The sequence below is a fragment of the Phoenix dactylifera genome, chromosome 2, assembly GCF_051530095.1.
Source record: "Phoenix dactylifera cultivar Ajwa chromosome 2, Ajwa_hap1_PhDact_Kaust_v1.1, whole genome shotgun sequence".
NCBI classification, from domain to species: Eukaryota; Viridiplantae; Streptophyta; class Magnoliopsida; order Arecales; family Arecaceae; genus Phoenix; species Phoenix dactylifera.
In genome coordinates, this window is record NC_143191.1 from 51,520,011 (window position 1) to 51,535,987 (window position 15,977).

At 38.5% G+C, this 15,977-nt stretch overlaps 1 protein-coding gene across 2 annotated transcripts; it reads left to right on the forward strand.

Moving 5' to 3' along the window:
* Positions 1-1,869: 1,869 nt before the first annotated feature.
* On the forward strand, positions 1,870-13,443 carry LOC103714006 (putative serine/threonine-protein kinase At1g54610). 2 transcript variants are annotated; one of them, XR_015975797.2, is made up of 8 exons: positions 1,871-2,427; positions 2,519-2,803; positions 2,891-3,208; positions 3,826-4,053; positions 7,270-7,370; positions 8,782-8,899; positions 10,505-10,950; positions 13,020-13,443. XR_015975797.2 is itself a non-coding variant. In XM_039125016.3 (7 exons), the coding sequence occupies exons 1-7, from the start codon at positions 2,053-2,055 to the stop codon at positions 10,838-10,840; spliced, it is 1,761 nt and encodes a 586-aa protein (XP_038980944.3). In that variant the 5' UTR covers positions 1,870-2,052; the 3' UTR covers positions 10,841-11,158. The 2 variants fall into 2 exon arrangements, 1 of the variants encoding a protein (XP_038980944.3); XM_039125016.3 differs by lacking the exon at positions 13,020-13,443 and having other exon boundaries at positions 1,870-2,427; positions 10,505-11,158.
* The last annotated feature ends 2,534 nt before the right edge of the window (positions 13,444-15,977 follow it).

Consider the following 15,977-nt stretch of genomic DNA (forward strand, 5'->3'; position numbering starts at 1 on the left):
TATCATGTAGACTTCCATTAATATGGAAACAACAAAACCTACAGTGATATAGAATAAGGTACGCCACTAAATTCAATTGGTTAAAAATAGAAGCTACTTTTCTATTTCAAAGATCCTATAGCACTGCTAGTATATTCTTTAGTCGTTTCCATATGTTTGATTGAGGGGCTTGTCTCATACTGATGCTCTATGACAAATTTTATGTAAGATACCGGCATTATTAGTTTAAATGATTGACAAAAAATGAATAGAATAACTTAAGAACTCATCTTAAAGATTGCCCCAACGACCTTCTCAAGATGATGCTCTTATCATTATTAATTGAAGTGCCAACTTTTGATTGGATTTCCTTTTCATAACAACAGATATTTCCTAGTGTAAATAGCATATAATTCTATTTTATAACATTAAAAACTTAGATTCAGTTGAAATCACCACTTTTCCTAAAAGCTTAAGCTTATAAGATGAGGTAGATTTATTTATATATTTTATATTTTCTTATACTCCCCCTCACATTTGGGCCGGACTTTTTTTTTAATGGGCGAGCCCAACATGTGAAATTTTTTAATAATGGGGTTAAAGAGTGCAGATACAGGGTTTGAACTCAGGACCTCTGCTCTGATACCATGTTAAAATCACAACTTTTCCTAAAAACTTAAGCTTATAAGATGAGGTAGATTTATTTATATATTTTATATTTTCTTACAGATTCTACCATTTATGTCTCATTAAAATGAATCTTTGCCACTCCTATGAAAACAAAAAGGGAGGCTAAACTAATTCTTTCAGTTATCATCAATGAATAAAAATATGAATTGTAAACATAAAGCCAGAAGAAAGGGATGAGCACAATACACCAGTAATGTGGTGAATCAGTGAGAGAAAAATCTTGAAGGATTCTAATACAAGATTAGGAAGTTAGTTGATCAGTAACATGATTAATTTAAAATTAATTTCTGCTAATTGATCATTAAGAATACAATATGCCATTATTTGTAATTAATGGAGCAATTTTCTCAACAAATGCTTTCCAAGTAGAGTTGATCAAAATCCGGGCCGGGCCGGGCTCTACAACAAAAATTAGGCCCGATGGCTATGCCCAGGCCCGGTCCGGCCCGACTGTCGGGCTTAAATTTTTGTTTAGGCCCGATCCGACTTTATAAATCTGGTTCTAGGCCCGTCTAGCTCGGCTCGACCCGATAGGCCCGACCCGACAGGCCCAATTTTTTCTTTGTTTGGAATCTGGAAATGGGCCAGAATGGCCCGACCAGGCTTGGCCTGATTTTTTTAGTCGGGCCGCTTTTCTTGCCCAGACCCGACCCATGGGTCTTTTTTTTAATGCCCAAGCCCGAAAAATTTCGGGCCGGGCTGGGCGGCCAAAAGGCTCGTGATCAGTTCTATTTCTGAGGAATTCGTTTCCTCTTTGGAAAACCAAAGTTTATACTTAAACAACATTTATTAATTTCCTAACATAGACGAATATAATAATATCAGGATATTCCTTCCAATCAATCCCCCAAAGCGTGGCCAACACCCATTGGTCCACCTCTCATTATTATTGCCAAGTAAGCCCAGCGATGTGGGCCCAAAAGCCCGAATCTACCGTCCAAGCTCTCACTTTCCTCCCTTCAATCCCCTTTTCCTCTCTTGCTCCTCTCCCAGGGTATTATATACCCCTCAGCCGCCTTCCTTTCCCTGCTCTGTCCTCTATCCCTCAGTCTCCTCTCACTTCTCTCCAACTCGCTCTCGTCGTCTTCCTCGCATTAGATATGCTCCGCGAGGCAACATACCGTATGGAATCCCTTCACCGCCCGCTAAGCTCACCGCACCTTTCTTTCTTCCTTTTTACCGCCTTCTCTCCTCCATCCCCACCAATCGCTCGAACTCATCTTCTTTCCCGTACCAAAAGAGTAAAACCATCTAAAAAAAATTGGAGTGAGTGAGAGAGAGGGGAACAAGAAGAAGAGGAGACCGAACTCTAAATCTAGGGTTCCCAATTTGGCCGGAACTCTGATCCCGCTCCGAGCCCCGGCAGCAATGAGCTGATGAGCAATGGGCTGCGCCTTCGGCAAAGACGCGTCCCCCGCCCCCTCCTCCGCCTCCGTCAGGCGGAAGAAGGAGCGGACCGCGCGCCCCGTCGCCTCCGACCGCAAGTCCCAGGCCGCCCTCTCCAAGATCGAGACCGCCGTCGTCGATGCCCCTCCTGCCGCCGCAGCAGTCCGGGCGGAGAAGGCGGAGCGCCTGGCCGGGGAGCGGCCCCAGGGGCGGCGGCGGCAGCGGGCCGATCCTAGGCTGGGCAACCCCCCGGCGCATATACACGGCGAGCAGGTCGCCGCCGGGTGGCCTTCCTGGCTCTCCATCGTCGCCGGAGAGGCCATCAAGGGGTGGACGCCCCGCCGGGCCGATACCTTCGAGAAGCTCGCGAAGGCAAGCATCTTTTTTTGCTTCCACCGCCACTTTTTCTTGGTTTCCTTTTTGTGATTTTGTTGCTAAAGATAGCATCTTTCTTGTGCATTAGATTGGGCAAGGGACTTATAGTAATGTTTACAAGGCTAGAGACACATTATCAGGTAAAATTGTGGCATTGAAGAAGGTCCGGTTCGATAATTTGGAGCCGGAGAGCGTGAAATTTATGGCCAGAGAGATCATCATATTGCGGCGGTTGGATCACCCCAATGTAGTGAAATTGGAGGGTTTAGTGACCTCCAGGATGTCTTGTAGTTTGTATCTGGTGTTCGAATACATGGAGCATGACTTGGCTGGTCTTGCTGCCAGCCCTGGAATCAAGTTTACGGAACCTCAGGTTGAATTCATGCACTTCCAGTTCAGTTATATTTAAAAACTGTGATCTTTATGCAAATTTCTATCTAACATTTCTGTTTTTGAGCAGGTAAAGTGTTTTATGTATCAGTTGCTCTCAGGACTTGAGCACTGTCACAATAGGGGTGTGCTGCACCGTGACATTAAGGGATCAAATCTTCTAATTGATAATGGTGGGATGCTTAAGATTGCAGACTTTGGGTTGGCGACTATCTTTGATCCTAACAACAAGCATCCTATGACTAGCCGGGTGGTCACACTTTGGTATAGGCCCCCAGAGCTTCTGTTGGGTGCAAATGATTATGGTGTGGGTGTAGACCTCTGGAGTGCAGGCTGCATTCTAGCAGAATTGCTGGCTGGGAAGCCTATAATGCCAGGGCGAACTGAGGTAACTTCTACGCCCTGGAACATTGACTGTTTCCATATGGAACTTTCCAACTGCTTTGAGCCAGAGGGTTCACCTGTCTTCATTACATTCTTGTTTTCATTTATTAAGCAAAATTGGCGCTATTTTATGTATTTTGTGTGATTGGTCTGATTTGTTTGGTTCAGGTTCAGTGTGTGTTAACTGGGGAGACCCTGGACCTTAGCTGACTTCCTTTACCACTCAAGTAATATTGTTACACTGACAATCTGGTTCACCAAGGATTATATTCACATTACATCGTTGATCTTGCTCATGTATTATTTTCTTCTTGAAAAATATTCCACTAAATTGTCAACCTCTAAAATTATGTCCTGAGGGTGATCAATCTACCTAATTAAATTCCTGGTTTCATATTCACATGCACATGCACATGCACATGCACATCAGAAGTATTACTTAGAACTCACAGATATGAGATGGTGCTGGATCTTGGCAATGAAACTTCATATTAGATACAATTTATAATTCTATAACTGCCTTTCTGCATATTTGGTCTAGAATCACCCTGCAGAGGCGCTTGCTAGCACATGTATCTGTTGCCAATGCAGATTAGCTTAACCATTTTTTACATTTATTAGGTTGAACAGCTGCATAAGATTTTCAAGCTGTGTGGCTCCCCCTCAGAAGAATACTGGAAGAAGTCAAAGTTGCCCCATGCTACAATTTTTAAACCCCAACAGCCATATAAACGCTGCATAAAAGAGACATTTAAAGATTTCCCACCATCATCATTGCCATTAATTGAAACTCTTCTTACAATTGACCCAGCTGATCGTCAAACTGCCACTGCTGCCTTAAGAAGTGAGGTAAGTTATCTGTTTGTCAAACCTTCTTAATCTTGTTACATCTCTTTTGTACTTATGCTTCACGTTTGGTCTTATCCTAGGATGTATCGCTGGAAAAAAGTATTAAAGTGTCTCGTTGTCACCTTACCGTCATTTATGTTGTAATAATGTAATTTTACATTCTGCAAAAAGGATTGCTATTTAACTTTTGATATATACTTTTTGGCCCTTCTCATTGCTATCGGTAAACATTCTACAGGGTTGCTTTGTCTATATCTTTATGGCACAAGTCACTCTGATTTGATAGGCGGGTATCTTTGACCATGAATTTTGGCTTCTTTGGAGTAAATTGTTACTATTCATATAAAATACACATTGAGAGTAGTTTCAAGGATTCAGGTATCACATGCAGGCTTAGTGCTGGTACAGCATGTGCTGTGCCATGCCAGTGCTTGGCATGCATTGGCATAGGAGCATTCCAAGTACTGCCATGCAACCAATATTGTGCCAGTGTTCTGTGCTAGAAGGACTAGATCATTATGTATTTTCTCATGCCATTGCGTGCTGAACTGACCAGCACTTATATCTATGATTTCAAGATAAAGCTGTGTTGTGTCATTATTTTTGAACACTAGCTTGTGTTTACTCTGTCTTTCAAATTAGCTAGACATAAACCCAATCAAAACACCTAGTATCCATTTTCCTTCTTCCCTTATTCTATTCTGTCAATCTTCGATCTGCTTCTCTTCTCATCTTTCCACTATCAAGAATAACTAGCCTATCTTCATCCTTTTTCTCTGTACTATTTTCTTGTTTGATTCCTTTTCTTATTTTTCCCCTTTCCTGTCTACTTTGTTTCTCCATCAATTCTCTTTTTTTTTAAAAGATATTTCTAGTCACAACAGTGGTATTGATTGCAGCAAGTTTCTATCTGGTCTCTTTTTATTGATCTCCTGCTTCCTTCTTCTCCCTTCCTCTTTTATTTTTGATGGAACTCTGCGGCTATTGAGTGCGGCAAATTTCTGTTGTCTCTTTATTGATCTCCTTCCTCCTCCTCCTCCTCCTCCTCCTCCTTAGTCTGGCCCAAGTAGATTGATATGTAAGCATGCTGAGTATAACTCTTTGATTTTTGCCATATAGAGAGACAAATATAGCAAGAACAAGAACTGTGATATAGTTTCTTCCACTTATCGTGAGTTGAATAGCGAAAAGTGGAACTGATAAACCCAGAATTTCCTTATTTAAACTGGACATTTGTCACTTTCATGTCCTTGTATGTGTCAATATAGGAAAGTTTTCTTGCATGTTCCAGGTTTAGAAGTAAGAGATTTTTAAATAAAAAAATAACACCAAAGAAGAGTTTGAAATTATCATGTGATTCTTTTCAAGTATTTATAAGGGGATGCTGCTTGTTGGAAAGTCTTCTTGGTGCAGGTTGATAGGGGCACAAATCATTTGAAACATTGTTTTTTGATCTCAAATATGTTTTGTTTTCCTATGCTCCACTAAAGAGGGGTGCTTCAATTTATGTAGAAGGTTGTCAAAAAAGGGCAAAGATCTAAAGTAACATGAACGTTGTGTGGTAAGATGTGGACTTGTGGAAAACTTCAAGATAATATTAGAAGTAGCCCTAAAGAGGAATACTTGGCAAATGAGTTTCTATAAAACCAATCTGAGATAGTTGAGATAAGGCTGGATGATTTCAGCATTACCCATTAATATCTACCTCTTTGCAACAACTAAAAACAAAGAACTATAGTTAGAAGAAAAGTAAGTTTACTTGTTTTTGCGAGTTTAGAACACATGATCAAGTTGGAGCATGAAGGAGAGCATCCAACTTGCACTTAGAACTTCAGGGCAAAATTCATTTTCTGAAACCTTGCCAATAGTGTCACTGCATGTATCATTTTGCAATTTTAAGTGGTATTAGTGAACCACAATTATTGAATGTGAGGTTCCATGTGTGTTTAGTCTCACATTAGTTGTATGCGAGGGAGATTTTGGGTACTTAGATGGGGCCAAGGAACTCAAATAACAGCTTTTGGCTAGCCCTTTTCGAGGAGGTCCTATGTAGTTACAAGTGGTATCAGAGCTAATCCAGCCCACGATCTATATGGATGGGGGGGACATTGCAACACAGAGTCATTTTTAGACTGACCATAGTGATTGTGACGTTTATGATTTGATTTGATTAGATGTGGATCCTTAGCTTGGCGAGGATGCTAAGGCTTAAATAGGGATAATATGTGAGGACTTGTGCAACTGTATATTTAGTGCCACATTGTCTGTGCATTGGGGAGATCTTCAGTATTTAGACAAGGCCAAAAAACCCAAATAACAACTTCTAGATAGCACTATTGGGTGAACTTTTGGGTTGTTGCATAAAATAGTGGATTCTGTTCACGATGCAACATTCTGGAAAGTTTTTCACCATTGATATCCAAAGTTTTAATTCATGCATTACAATCCCTACTTTGTCTAAGTGTACCCTTGCTTTGAGCTTGTTGTTCTATTTGCAATAATACACCAAAAGCTTAAAAAATGAGCTGTTCTGAATTTCTTCCATTAGATTCTTTTGCTAATATATTGATTTATTATTGCAATAGGCAATCATAAAAAACTGATTTTTGAAAACAAGCTTTACAAGAGTGGCTGTGTGGGAATTGCCTACAACTATGCATGGAATCCTTTTGAAAATACTTTGACTTTCAGAAGGCGAGTCCATGTCAAAGCTGGTGGGCTTTTACTTGCTTTCAGACGTGAATATTTTGATGTAAGTGCCTTGCTATAGGTTCAAAAGAGAACAGTTACAAGGCACCTTTTGGAGCTGTCATGTTGCATTACTTGAGATATTGGTTGATGAGGAGGCTATGAGCACACAGTATGAGCATTAGATTAGAATGCTGATGTGATGTGTAGTAAAATTAGTTTGGATGAACTTGGACATGAATACATGAGTATATAAGGTGTTTAATTGTAGACTAATATAAAATATTAATGTGCAGTGATGACGAGAAGAGGTTCTTTGATGAAGTTTTCTTGGATTTGTCTGACTCACAAATTGTATGTTAATCTGTACAGTACATCATGCAAATCAAATGTCAAGCTTGAGCTATTCCACATTCTTCTTTTACAAATCATACTAGGATATTTTCTGCTCAGAAAATTAGCTATTGATGTTCAGCTACCCTTTTCAGTATAAGATTATTTCCATGATCTGTGCTTTTGCTTTTGTAGTTCTTCACAACCGAGCCTCATGCATGCGAGCCTTCAAGCTTGCCAAAATATCCTCCAAGCAAGGAGATGGATGCTAAACTAAGGGATGAAGAAGCCAGAAGGTTGTTAATCAGGATATTGTTTACTCTTCAGTTTATGTGACATATGCCTCTATATATTTTGGCAGCACTGCATAATCCTTTTCTAGTTAAACTAGCTCTGTTTTGATTTTCATTATGAAATGCAAAATTGTTTTCAATTTAAGATAAAATTAAAGATTTTATTCCAATGCTTAAAAGAATCAGTGCTTCAGTTTGTTCAATTAGATGCATAATGAAAGAAAATGTTGTAAGAAAAGTTCTTTTAAGTTTCCATGTTACATTATCTTCAGGAATCTATTTAACTCACCTGGTTGATTATTACCATAAACATTATCCATGTTCAAACTCACAATGGTTAAGAGGTAGCACCTCTTGTTCAACAGTGATGGAACCATTCAATAGCTTGGGACCTTGAGAGTGAACCATCAGAAATTTGGTTAATCAGTATGCTTGCACTTGTTTGCAATTAATGATAGGGCATCCAAATCTCTTGTAAAAAGCCCTGGAAACTATAAATTGTATCTTTTGGTGACCTCTATCATACGTATTATATAGATGTAAAATTAGGTAGTGGGCGCGCTATGCTACTATGCTAAAAATACATGATGGAACATTTAAATAAGGAATCCACTGTATTGATTGTGATCTACATGTGTTAAAGCATGTCATAATCATCATAATCATCAATCCTTTTCCCAGCCATTTAAGGTCAGCTTTAGAGGTCCTTATTAGCCAAGTATTCCTATTTAGGGTCATCTCTGATGTTAGTCCAAGTTTCTTTCTTCCCTACAACCTCCGTCTCTGTTACCTTAGGTCTTTTGCTCCTTGCTAGAACAATGGATTCCCTAATATTCATGCCTATCAAATTTGGATCCTTTTCGTAGTTACTTGCATGTTTTTATGATCAGCTGTCAACTTGATATCGGTCCTCTACCTTTCTCATCCTAGTTTGGGATTGTCCATGTCAGTGTTAGATGCATTAAAACATGTGTAGGCTAAAAATCAGAATATTTTGATTCTTATTTCACAGCAAAATATTGTCATATGATTAAAACCTTTCAGTTTAGCTCTCACTTGATGCATAAGTTATAAAGTGTTCTTTTTTTTTTTTTGGATCTACATCAACTGTTGGTGTAGATTTCCAATTTAGAGTGCTCTTCCTTGAGTTTGAATTGTTAATTCTTTTACCAAAGATCGAAAATTGAATGTGTGGTCCATCTCTCTCTCTCTACATATATATATGTATGCATGCTTGTGTGTGTGCATCATATGTTTGTTTGTGTTGCAGCATCACTTTCATGTTCATTGGTTACATCTCTTTGAAAATTGCAAATATCTTGCATATTGATAATTGTGAATCAATGGCTGTAGAACTTTTACAATTGTTTTTTAATATATATGTAGCATATCCAAATTAATACACGTCGTGTAGGTTGAGAGCTCCCGGAAGGGCCAATGCTGATGGAGTTAAGAAGGCACGCCCACGTGATCGAGCTGCCAAGGCAGTTCCTGCTCCAGAGGCTAATGCTGAAATCCAAGCAAACCTTGATGTATGTCAAACTAACTGTGGCTTCAACTGCTCTATTGTGATTTCATTTCTTTAATCAAGCAAACATTTTTCTCTCCAGTATGCTAAGCATTTAACATTATCTTTCTTTGTGGTTCTGATTAAAACTTTTGTTTATGCTTAACACTCTGTATGGTCAAAACATCTTTTTAATCCCAGACAAATATTAGCAATGGTGGTTTAGAACCTGTCTGGGTCAATGTTAGCTTCTTTATAGTTTTAATTGGGATTTAAATGAAAAAGTCTCCTTTTGTGGTAGGACCGTACAGATTTTTTAGCCTTGTACAATCATGTTTAGGATGTCAAAATTGTGTATTACTCTGCTAGAGGGTAAACATGTCGAATGTAGTAATATAAGCAATTGGCCACGGCCTCTACCCACCACTGAAGAAAACTTGCATCGAGGTGCATGTCCATATGAATGACAACTTTATGTAGGCATGCATTATCTCTAAAATTCCTGTCCCCCCTCATGTTCATGATGGATTAAACACTGCATATTTGTGTTATATGTACCTGAAAATCAAATTTTGGGATGCCACAATAACGCAACAAGGGCAATCAGGCAAAGGCATGTTTTGTTTCATTTGAAGTTGGTGATAGATACCATATGTCTTCACTCATGCAGTATATGAGTATATGGCGCATCATATGTATTTCACAAACTTTTAAAGATTGTTTTTTCTTATTAATAAGAAAATATTTAATTAAATGTTGCATAATATGCTTACCAATTAAATTTTTTTCTCAAAATGTTGATTTTTTTTCAGAATTTGACAAAACATGGTATTATTGTATGCTCGATGATTTCGCTCTTGCCAACAATCTAACAGGGATCCTCTGGCTAAAACCAGCAAAAGTCTGCCTAGTTCTTGTCACTAATTGCAATATCTGCTTGGTTGAAAAATTGTAATTCAATAAAAGATGAATCTGTTATTGCTTATGATTAGTCTTACCAATTATAGTATTGCTCGAGCTTTTTATTACATTCATTTATTTATTTATTTATTGGCTACAAGGCTTAATTACCTTTGTTTGTAATGAGGAAGCATATATATGATCTACCTTCTTTTCATTGCTTGTCTTCTATTCATTTTGTTGATATTTGGTAATCTGACCAATGATCACTGCAAGCTGCCTGTTTTATGTTCTTGATCATTTTCCAATTGCCATGATGTGGAAAGATGAATTACTGCTTCAGAATGAGCCATCTTGGATAATTATTAAGTTTCTACTGAAACAATAATCTTTTTATTCTTTTCCTTGTGCATAAATTTCTTGGATGCATGCTAGTCTGGACCGCTAACTTGCTGTTTCTTGGTATATTTGTGAGAGCATCTCACTGATGCTTACGGCAATTGTCAACTGCCGTACTCATATTATACTTCTATCAATGGTTGCTTTCTTCACTGATGGACAATGTATAGAGGAAATGGTAGTCAGTCTGGTGGACAAGTTCTGTCCATGGGGTGGTTTCTCATTTCTGTATTTTATCTAACTATGTTGGTGCAGTTTCTGAAATTATGCTAATGTTTCTTTCTTACAAAATGAATGAATTACTGAAGAAATTTTTTTTTATTACTAACAGAGACGGCGCCTAATCACACATGCAAATGCAAAGAGCAAGAGCGAAAAGTTCCCTCCACCGCACGAAGATGGAGTGCTTGGTTACCCATTAGGTTCTCCACATCATATGGATCCTATCTTTGATCCACCGGAGGCTTCATTCAGCACAGTGTTCCCCTACCAGAAAGGAAGTGTAACAACATGGTCCGGACCATTGGTCGACCCTGCTATTGTTGGCCATCCAAGGCGAAAGAAGCAGACTGCAGGTGATACCCGCATTCCTGTTCACTCAAAACAACTTGCTGGTGCACATGGCTCTAGGGAAATGCAGGACAAGGTCAGTACTCAAGTCAGATAGAATCCGTGAAAACTAGAATCTGTTTGACGCGATCTGGATTAGTTTCTTGAGGTTCAACTTCTGCGTAATGATCCTTTGATGGTTGGAAAGCCTGTTTATTGGATGGAGAGGTAAAAGTCCTTTTCCTTTTTTTCATCCGCCTTCCTAGTTTTCCATTCCTGTTCAATTTTTGGATGGTTAGCCTTGGTATATAGGGCTGGAGAAAATCTTCCATTACCATGTATATTTGATTTTTATTTTTCTGATTTTTTCTTGCATATCAAAACCTGAATGCTGGCTAGGTTATTTGAATCAAATAAATATTATGGTATCCTGTCATCCATTTGCACCACCCCCCCCCCCCCCCCCCCCCCCCCCCCCCAACATTTTTGCCATTTGAGATCTCAGAGATGTTAGTCTAGTCTCAGAATTTAGTGTTGTTGACTGTAATAGTGTGAATAACCCTGGTCTAAAATGGCAGCAGATACTATGCGAACGTCAGCTTGTTGTGTGCTAGTGTTTTAGCGAACCTAAATCTGTGGTTAATCAGGAGTATTCTTTTGTTGTCCTAGTGACCTAATTAGAGGTATATTCACAACATGCTGTGAGCTCTCTCCACCATCTAATGTTATTGAATAATCTCCTCCAAATAATAAGGAAGCTATCACTAGGTAAACAGCATCCTCATGCCAAATTTGCATGATATGTTTTTTTGTTAAAAAAAGAAAAAAGCCAAGTTCCCTATAACTGTATGTTCACTTGAAATATGGTGATATCTTGCTATTTGCTCGTTACAATTCAACTTTTCGTGGTAATCAAACTCCCCTTGAACACTAGTGCATGTCTAACATTTGTAGTCATCAGATCATGTAGTTGGGACTCCAGCGCTTGCATGACTTAATGTTTGCTAGCCTTCAAATTATCACATCTCAAAGAATGAAAATTCCTTTACTTTTTGTTAAATGCCTTGCATGTCTGGCTCTGGTTGCAGGTTTGCGGTAAGATGCTCTTCTCTTGCAATTTTATTGATTGGGTGATTGATTGATTGCATGGATTTTTAGCTAAATTATGTTGTCCTCTAAGGTAAGGGCCTAAGGACACGAGAATTCTCAGCGGCGCGGTCAGCCTAGAGATGGTAGGCATGTATAGCGTCTTGGCCTATTATCTTACTTTAGACAGTGGGGCTTAAAATCAGACTAGATACGGATCGGATTCTAGCATATCTATATCCATATTTATTTTGTTTAACGAATATAGATACGGATACAGATGTTAGTCAGATGTAAAAGTTTATATTTATATTTATTTTAAGCAGATACAAATATAAATCAAATACTAGAAAGACGTATGTAAATACGGATATAAGTCAGATAATTAAAATTTATGGTCACATAATCAAAGATATTATTAAGTAGATAATAAATCAAGTTAATAGCATGTTAATAAAATCCTTTATTGCTCTTAAAAGTTAACGGGTGCTATATAAAATTAAACAAGATTATAAATAAAATCATATATTAACGGGTGCTATATAAAATTAAATAAGATTTAAATAAAATTAAATATTTGGATACAGATCTTGTCTATCTATATTCATATCTATTTTTTTTATGAATATAATACGGATACGGATGTCAATCGGATGCTCAGATTTTCATTTGTATCCGGATAGATTACGAAATAAAAATGGATCCGAATGAATATTATCTAATTCTCTTTCCCCCCAGTGGATAATGATAACAACAACAACTCCAATCTCTATATTGCTTCGTGCTGAGAATTCAGAGTTCAATCCAATTCACCCCTCATCTTGGAAGCAATCAAGGCCTGGAGGGAGATATCTTAATATTTGGTTACTAAGTCCACATCTTATTAAAGGACTTGTATACGATACATGCCGTACAGATTATATTGTTCGCTTATTCCTATTCTTGATCTGCTTTGCAATCATAGCATGATGTCTGAAATACAATGGTTCCGTGAGCTGCTGAAAAATTCAGAGTCACAATACAAAGATCCCACAGAAAAAATGAATTAGTAAATAAAATGATTTCTAGATCACAACAGGTGTCCAGCATGCACGAAATATGCGTTACGTGATAACCTGCAATGCGTTACTAAATTCATGAGGACCTGCAAAACCTAAATGATTACGACATTTTTCATTAAGAAAAGGACACAAACCTCACCTTCCGTGCAGGCTATAAATTGGGACACACCCTGGGAAACACAACAATCCAAGAGGCTGCTATTTGGTCTTCATAACCAGTTTTCAGGCACGGCAGCCATGGATGCTGCCTGTCTCTTTTTCCATGCTTGGCCGGTGACAGCAGCAGTAGCTGCAACTCAGCGCTGCTCCTCATTAAGAACCAGAGTTCGGATCCTATTATCCCTCGTCTGGGTTGAAGCGGACTCGGCGTCAAGATGGAAGTGAATAAATCTGAAGCAATGCCGGAACCATCACAAGAGAGTGCTCTGGTTCCTCCCACGGCCAACGAAAAGTTTGCTTGCCAGAGAGCAAGGTGGGCGATCTGCACTTGCAACGCAATATGATTTCCTTTTTTTTTTTTTGTTTTTTTTTTTGATTTGTCTGTTGTCTGCTAACATACATAGACTGTCCAACTTAGGAAATCGTTGTGAGAATGAAAAGGTCAATGGCATGGAAGGTTCCGATTCGCTCGAAATCAAGAGACTAGTAGAGATCACCAAGCAAAGCCTGAGAGCCCCGGAAAAAGAGGATGGAAGAAGATTATTGTATTTCAATACCGGCTTGTGAAGTATGTAACCAGAAGATCTCTGTAACGGATTCTCTTTGTTTGAATATGTATTATGAATTTGCCTTTGATTTCTTGAGGTGTTGAGTTTTCATCCCAGATAGAACTAAATTAAATTGCAAAGAACAAGTGCCGAGCATAAGAAATTCGCATAAAAGCTCTGGCAACCGTGGTGAATTACACGATATCTCAACCTTGACCAGAAAAAATGATATTGAACATAGAAGATCAATAGGGTCCATAATATATGTATTGTATTGGGTTTGCATCTAGGGCAATCTATTCTTGAAATGTCAATTATTAGGGGGTGGCGGTCAAGTCCAGTCAGGCCGGATATGGGCCAAGTTGGATGTAGGTTGCATCAAAAATCTATCAAAATCCAGAGAAAAATCTAAACCTTTTATTAAATAGTGTTAGAAAAAGGAAGAACGGAAGCTAGAAACAGGGGAGAAGAACGGAAGCCGGAAAGCAGGGGAGAAGAAAAGGCTGATTTCATTCCTTTTTTCTTACTTCATCACAGTACAGATTGATGGTATTCATACATATTCGAGCTGGATTAAAGTGTAACTAATCTAGCTATTAAGCAATGTAAATTGTAACTGAATGTAACTAATCTAAAATTCAAAAAGATGAAGCTTCTGGATCATGGAGTTCTGAGTTAGTTTCAACTGGTTTCCGTTTCAATAGTTACTGTTATAAAACATTTAAACCGTTTGAAACGTTATGGCTATTTGAATTGAGATAGCCATTAGAGTTCTCATGGGAAGAGGCTGCGTTGCTGGGAAGAGAGGTTCTGGTGTCTTGAGACTCCCCCTTAAGATGGGCATGGATGTTCAACGTGCCCATCTTGGATAGCAAGAAATGAAAGGAGGTAGCAAACAGAGCTTTTGTGAATATATCTGCCAATTGAAATTTTGAGCCAATATAAATTGGATTAATAACTTCTGCTGTAACCTTTTTCCTGATAAAGCGGCAATCCAGTTCTGTGTGTTTGGTCCTTTCAAGGAAGATTGGGTTCTTTGTGATGTGAAGAGTCGCTTGATAATCATAATACACCAGTGCCGGTTGTGCATACTGTATCTTGAACTCCTTTAGCAGGAAAAGTAGTCAGACAACTTTGCAACTGGTGTGAGCTAAGGCCCGATACTCTGCTTCTGCAGAGGATCGTGATACAGTGGCTTTTTTCTTGGTCTTCTAGCTGACCAATGAGTCTCCAATGAAGATGCAAAAACTAGTGACAAATCTCCTTGTTTTGGGACATGCTACCCAATCTGAATCATTATATGCTTTAAGATGAAAAGGAGATTGAGAGGAAAACAATATACCTTGGCATATAAAGCCTTTCAAGTATCTCAAAATTCTGGGAGCTGCATGTAGATGGATTTGTGTTGGTTTATCCATGAACTGGGTGAGGACATTCATGGCATATGTTATATCTGGCCTTGTAATTGTTAGGTAAATGAGTTTGCCAACCAATCTTCTGTAACTTGTGACATCAACTAATGAATCTTTGGATGAATGTGATAATTTGTGATTGATTTCCATTAGAGTTGTGACTGATTTGCTGCTGAGAAATCCAGTGTCCTTTAGAATTTCGAGAGTATACTTCCTTTGACATAAGTGAATGCCAGCAGCCGATCTTGCAATTTCCAATCTCAAAAAGAATTTCAGAGTTTCCAAGTCTTTTATCTTGAATTAAGTATGAAGATATGCCTTGATTGAATCAATTGCTATCAAACTATTGCTGCCCACAATGATATCATCTACATAGACTATAAGATCTACAAACCCATGCTCATCATCTCTTCTGAATATGGAGTAATCAGATTTTGATTTCTGAAAACTAATGGCAGTAAGAGAAGAGGAGAATTTTGAGTACCACTACCTAGAAGCTTGTTTTAGACCATAAATGGATTTGTGTAGTTTGCAAACCAAATTCTTGTTAGATGACTCCCCCTTAATCTGAAAACTCGGAGGTAATTTCATATATATTTCTTCATCTAACTCCCCATGAAGGAATGCATTATGAACATCTATTGTCCCAAATGCCAATCATGAATTGCTGCTAAGGCAAGAAACACCCTAATGGTTGTGAGTTTTGCAACAGGACTAAAGATCTCTTGGTAATCAAATTCTTCTCTTTGTGTATAGCCCTTAGCCACTAATCTAGCTTTGTATCTTTCAATTGTTCCATCTGATTTAAGCTTGGTCTTGTAAACATACTCGCACCCTATAGCTTTCTTCACCGGAGGTAAAGAAGTAATGGTCCAAGTTCCATTTTCCTCCGGAGCTTTTATTTCAGCTCTCATTGCATCTTTCCAATGCTGAGAAGTCATAGCCTCGGCATATATTTTGGGTTCTTTGATCAAAGAGAGAGAGAGTGT

Coding starts and splice junctions, on each gene's coding strand:
- LOC103714006 (XM_039125016.3), top strand. CDS start 2,053: ATGGGCTGCGCCTTCGGCAAAGACGCGTCCCCCGCCCCCTCCTCCGCC. Junction 4,054..7,269: donor CTGCTGCCTTAAGAAGTGAG/GTAAGTTATCTG, acceptor TTGCTTTTGTAG/TTCTTCACAACCGAGCCTCA. Junction 7,371..8,781: donor AGGGATGAAGAAGCCAGAAG/GTTGTTAATCAG, acceptor CACGTCGTGTAG/GTTGAGAGCTCCCGGAAGGG.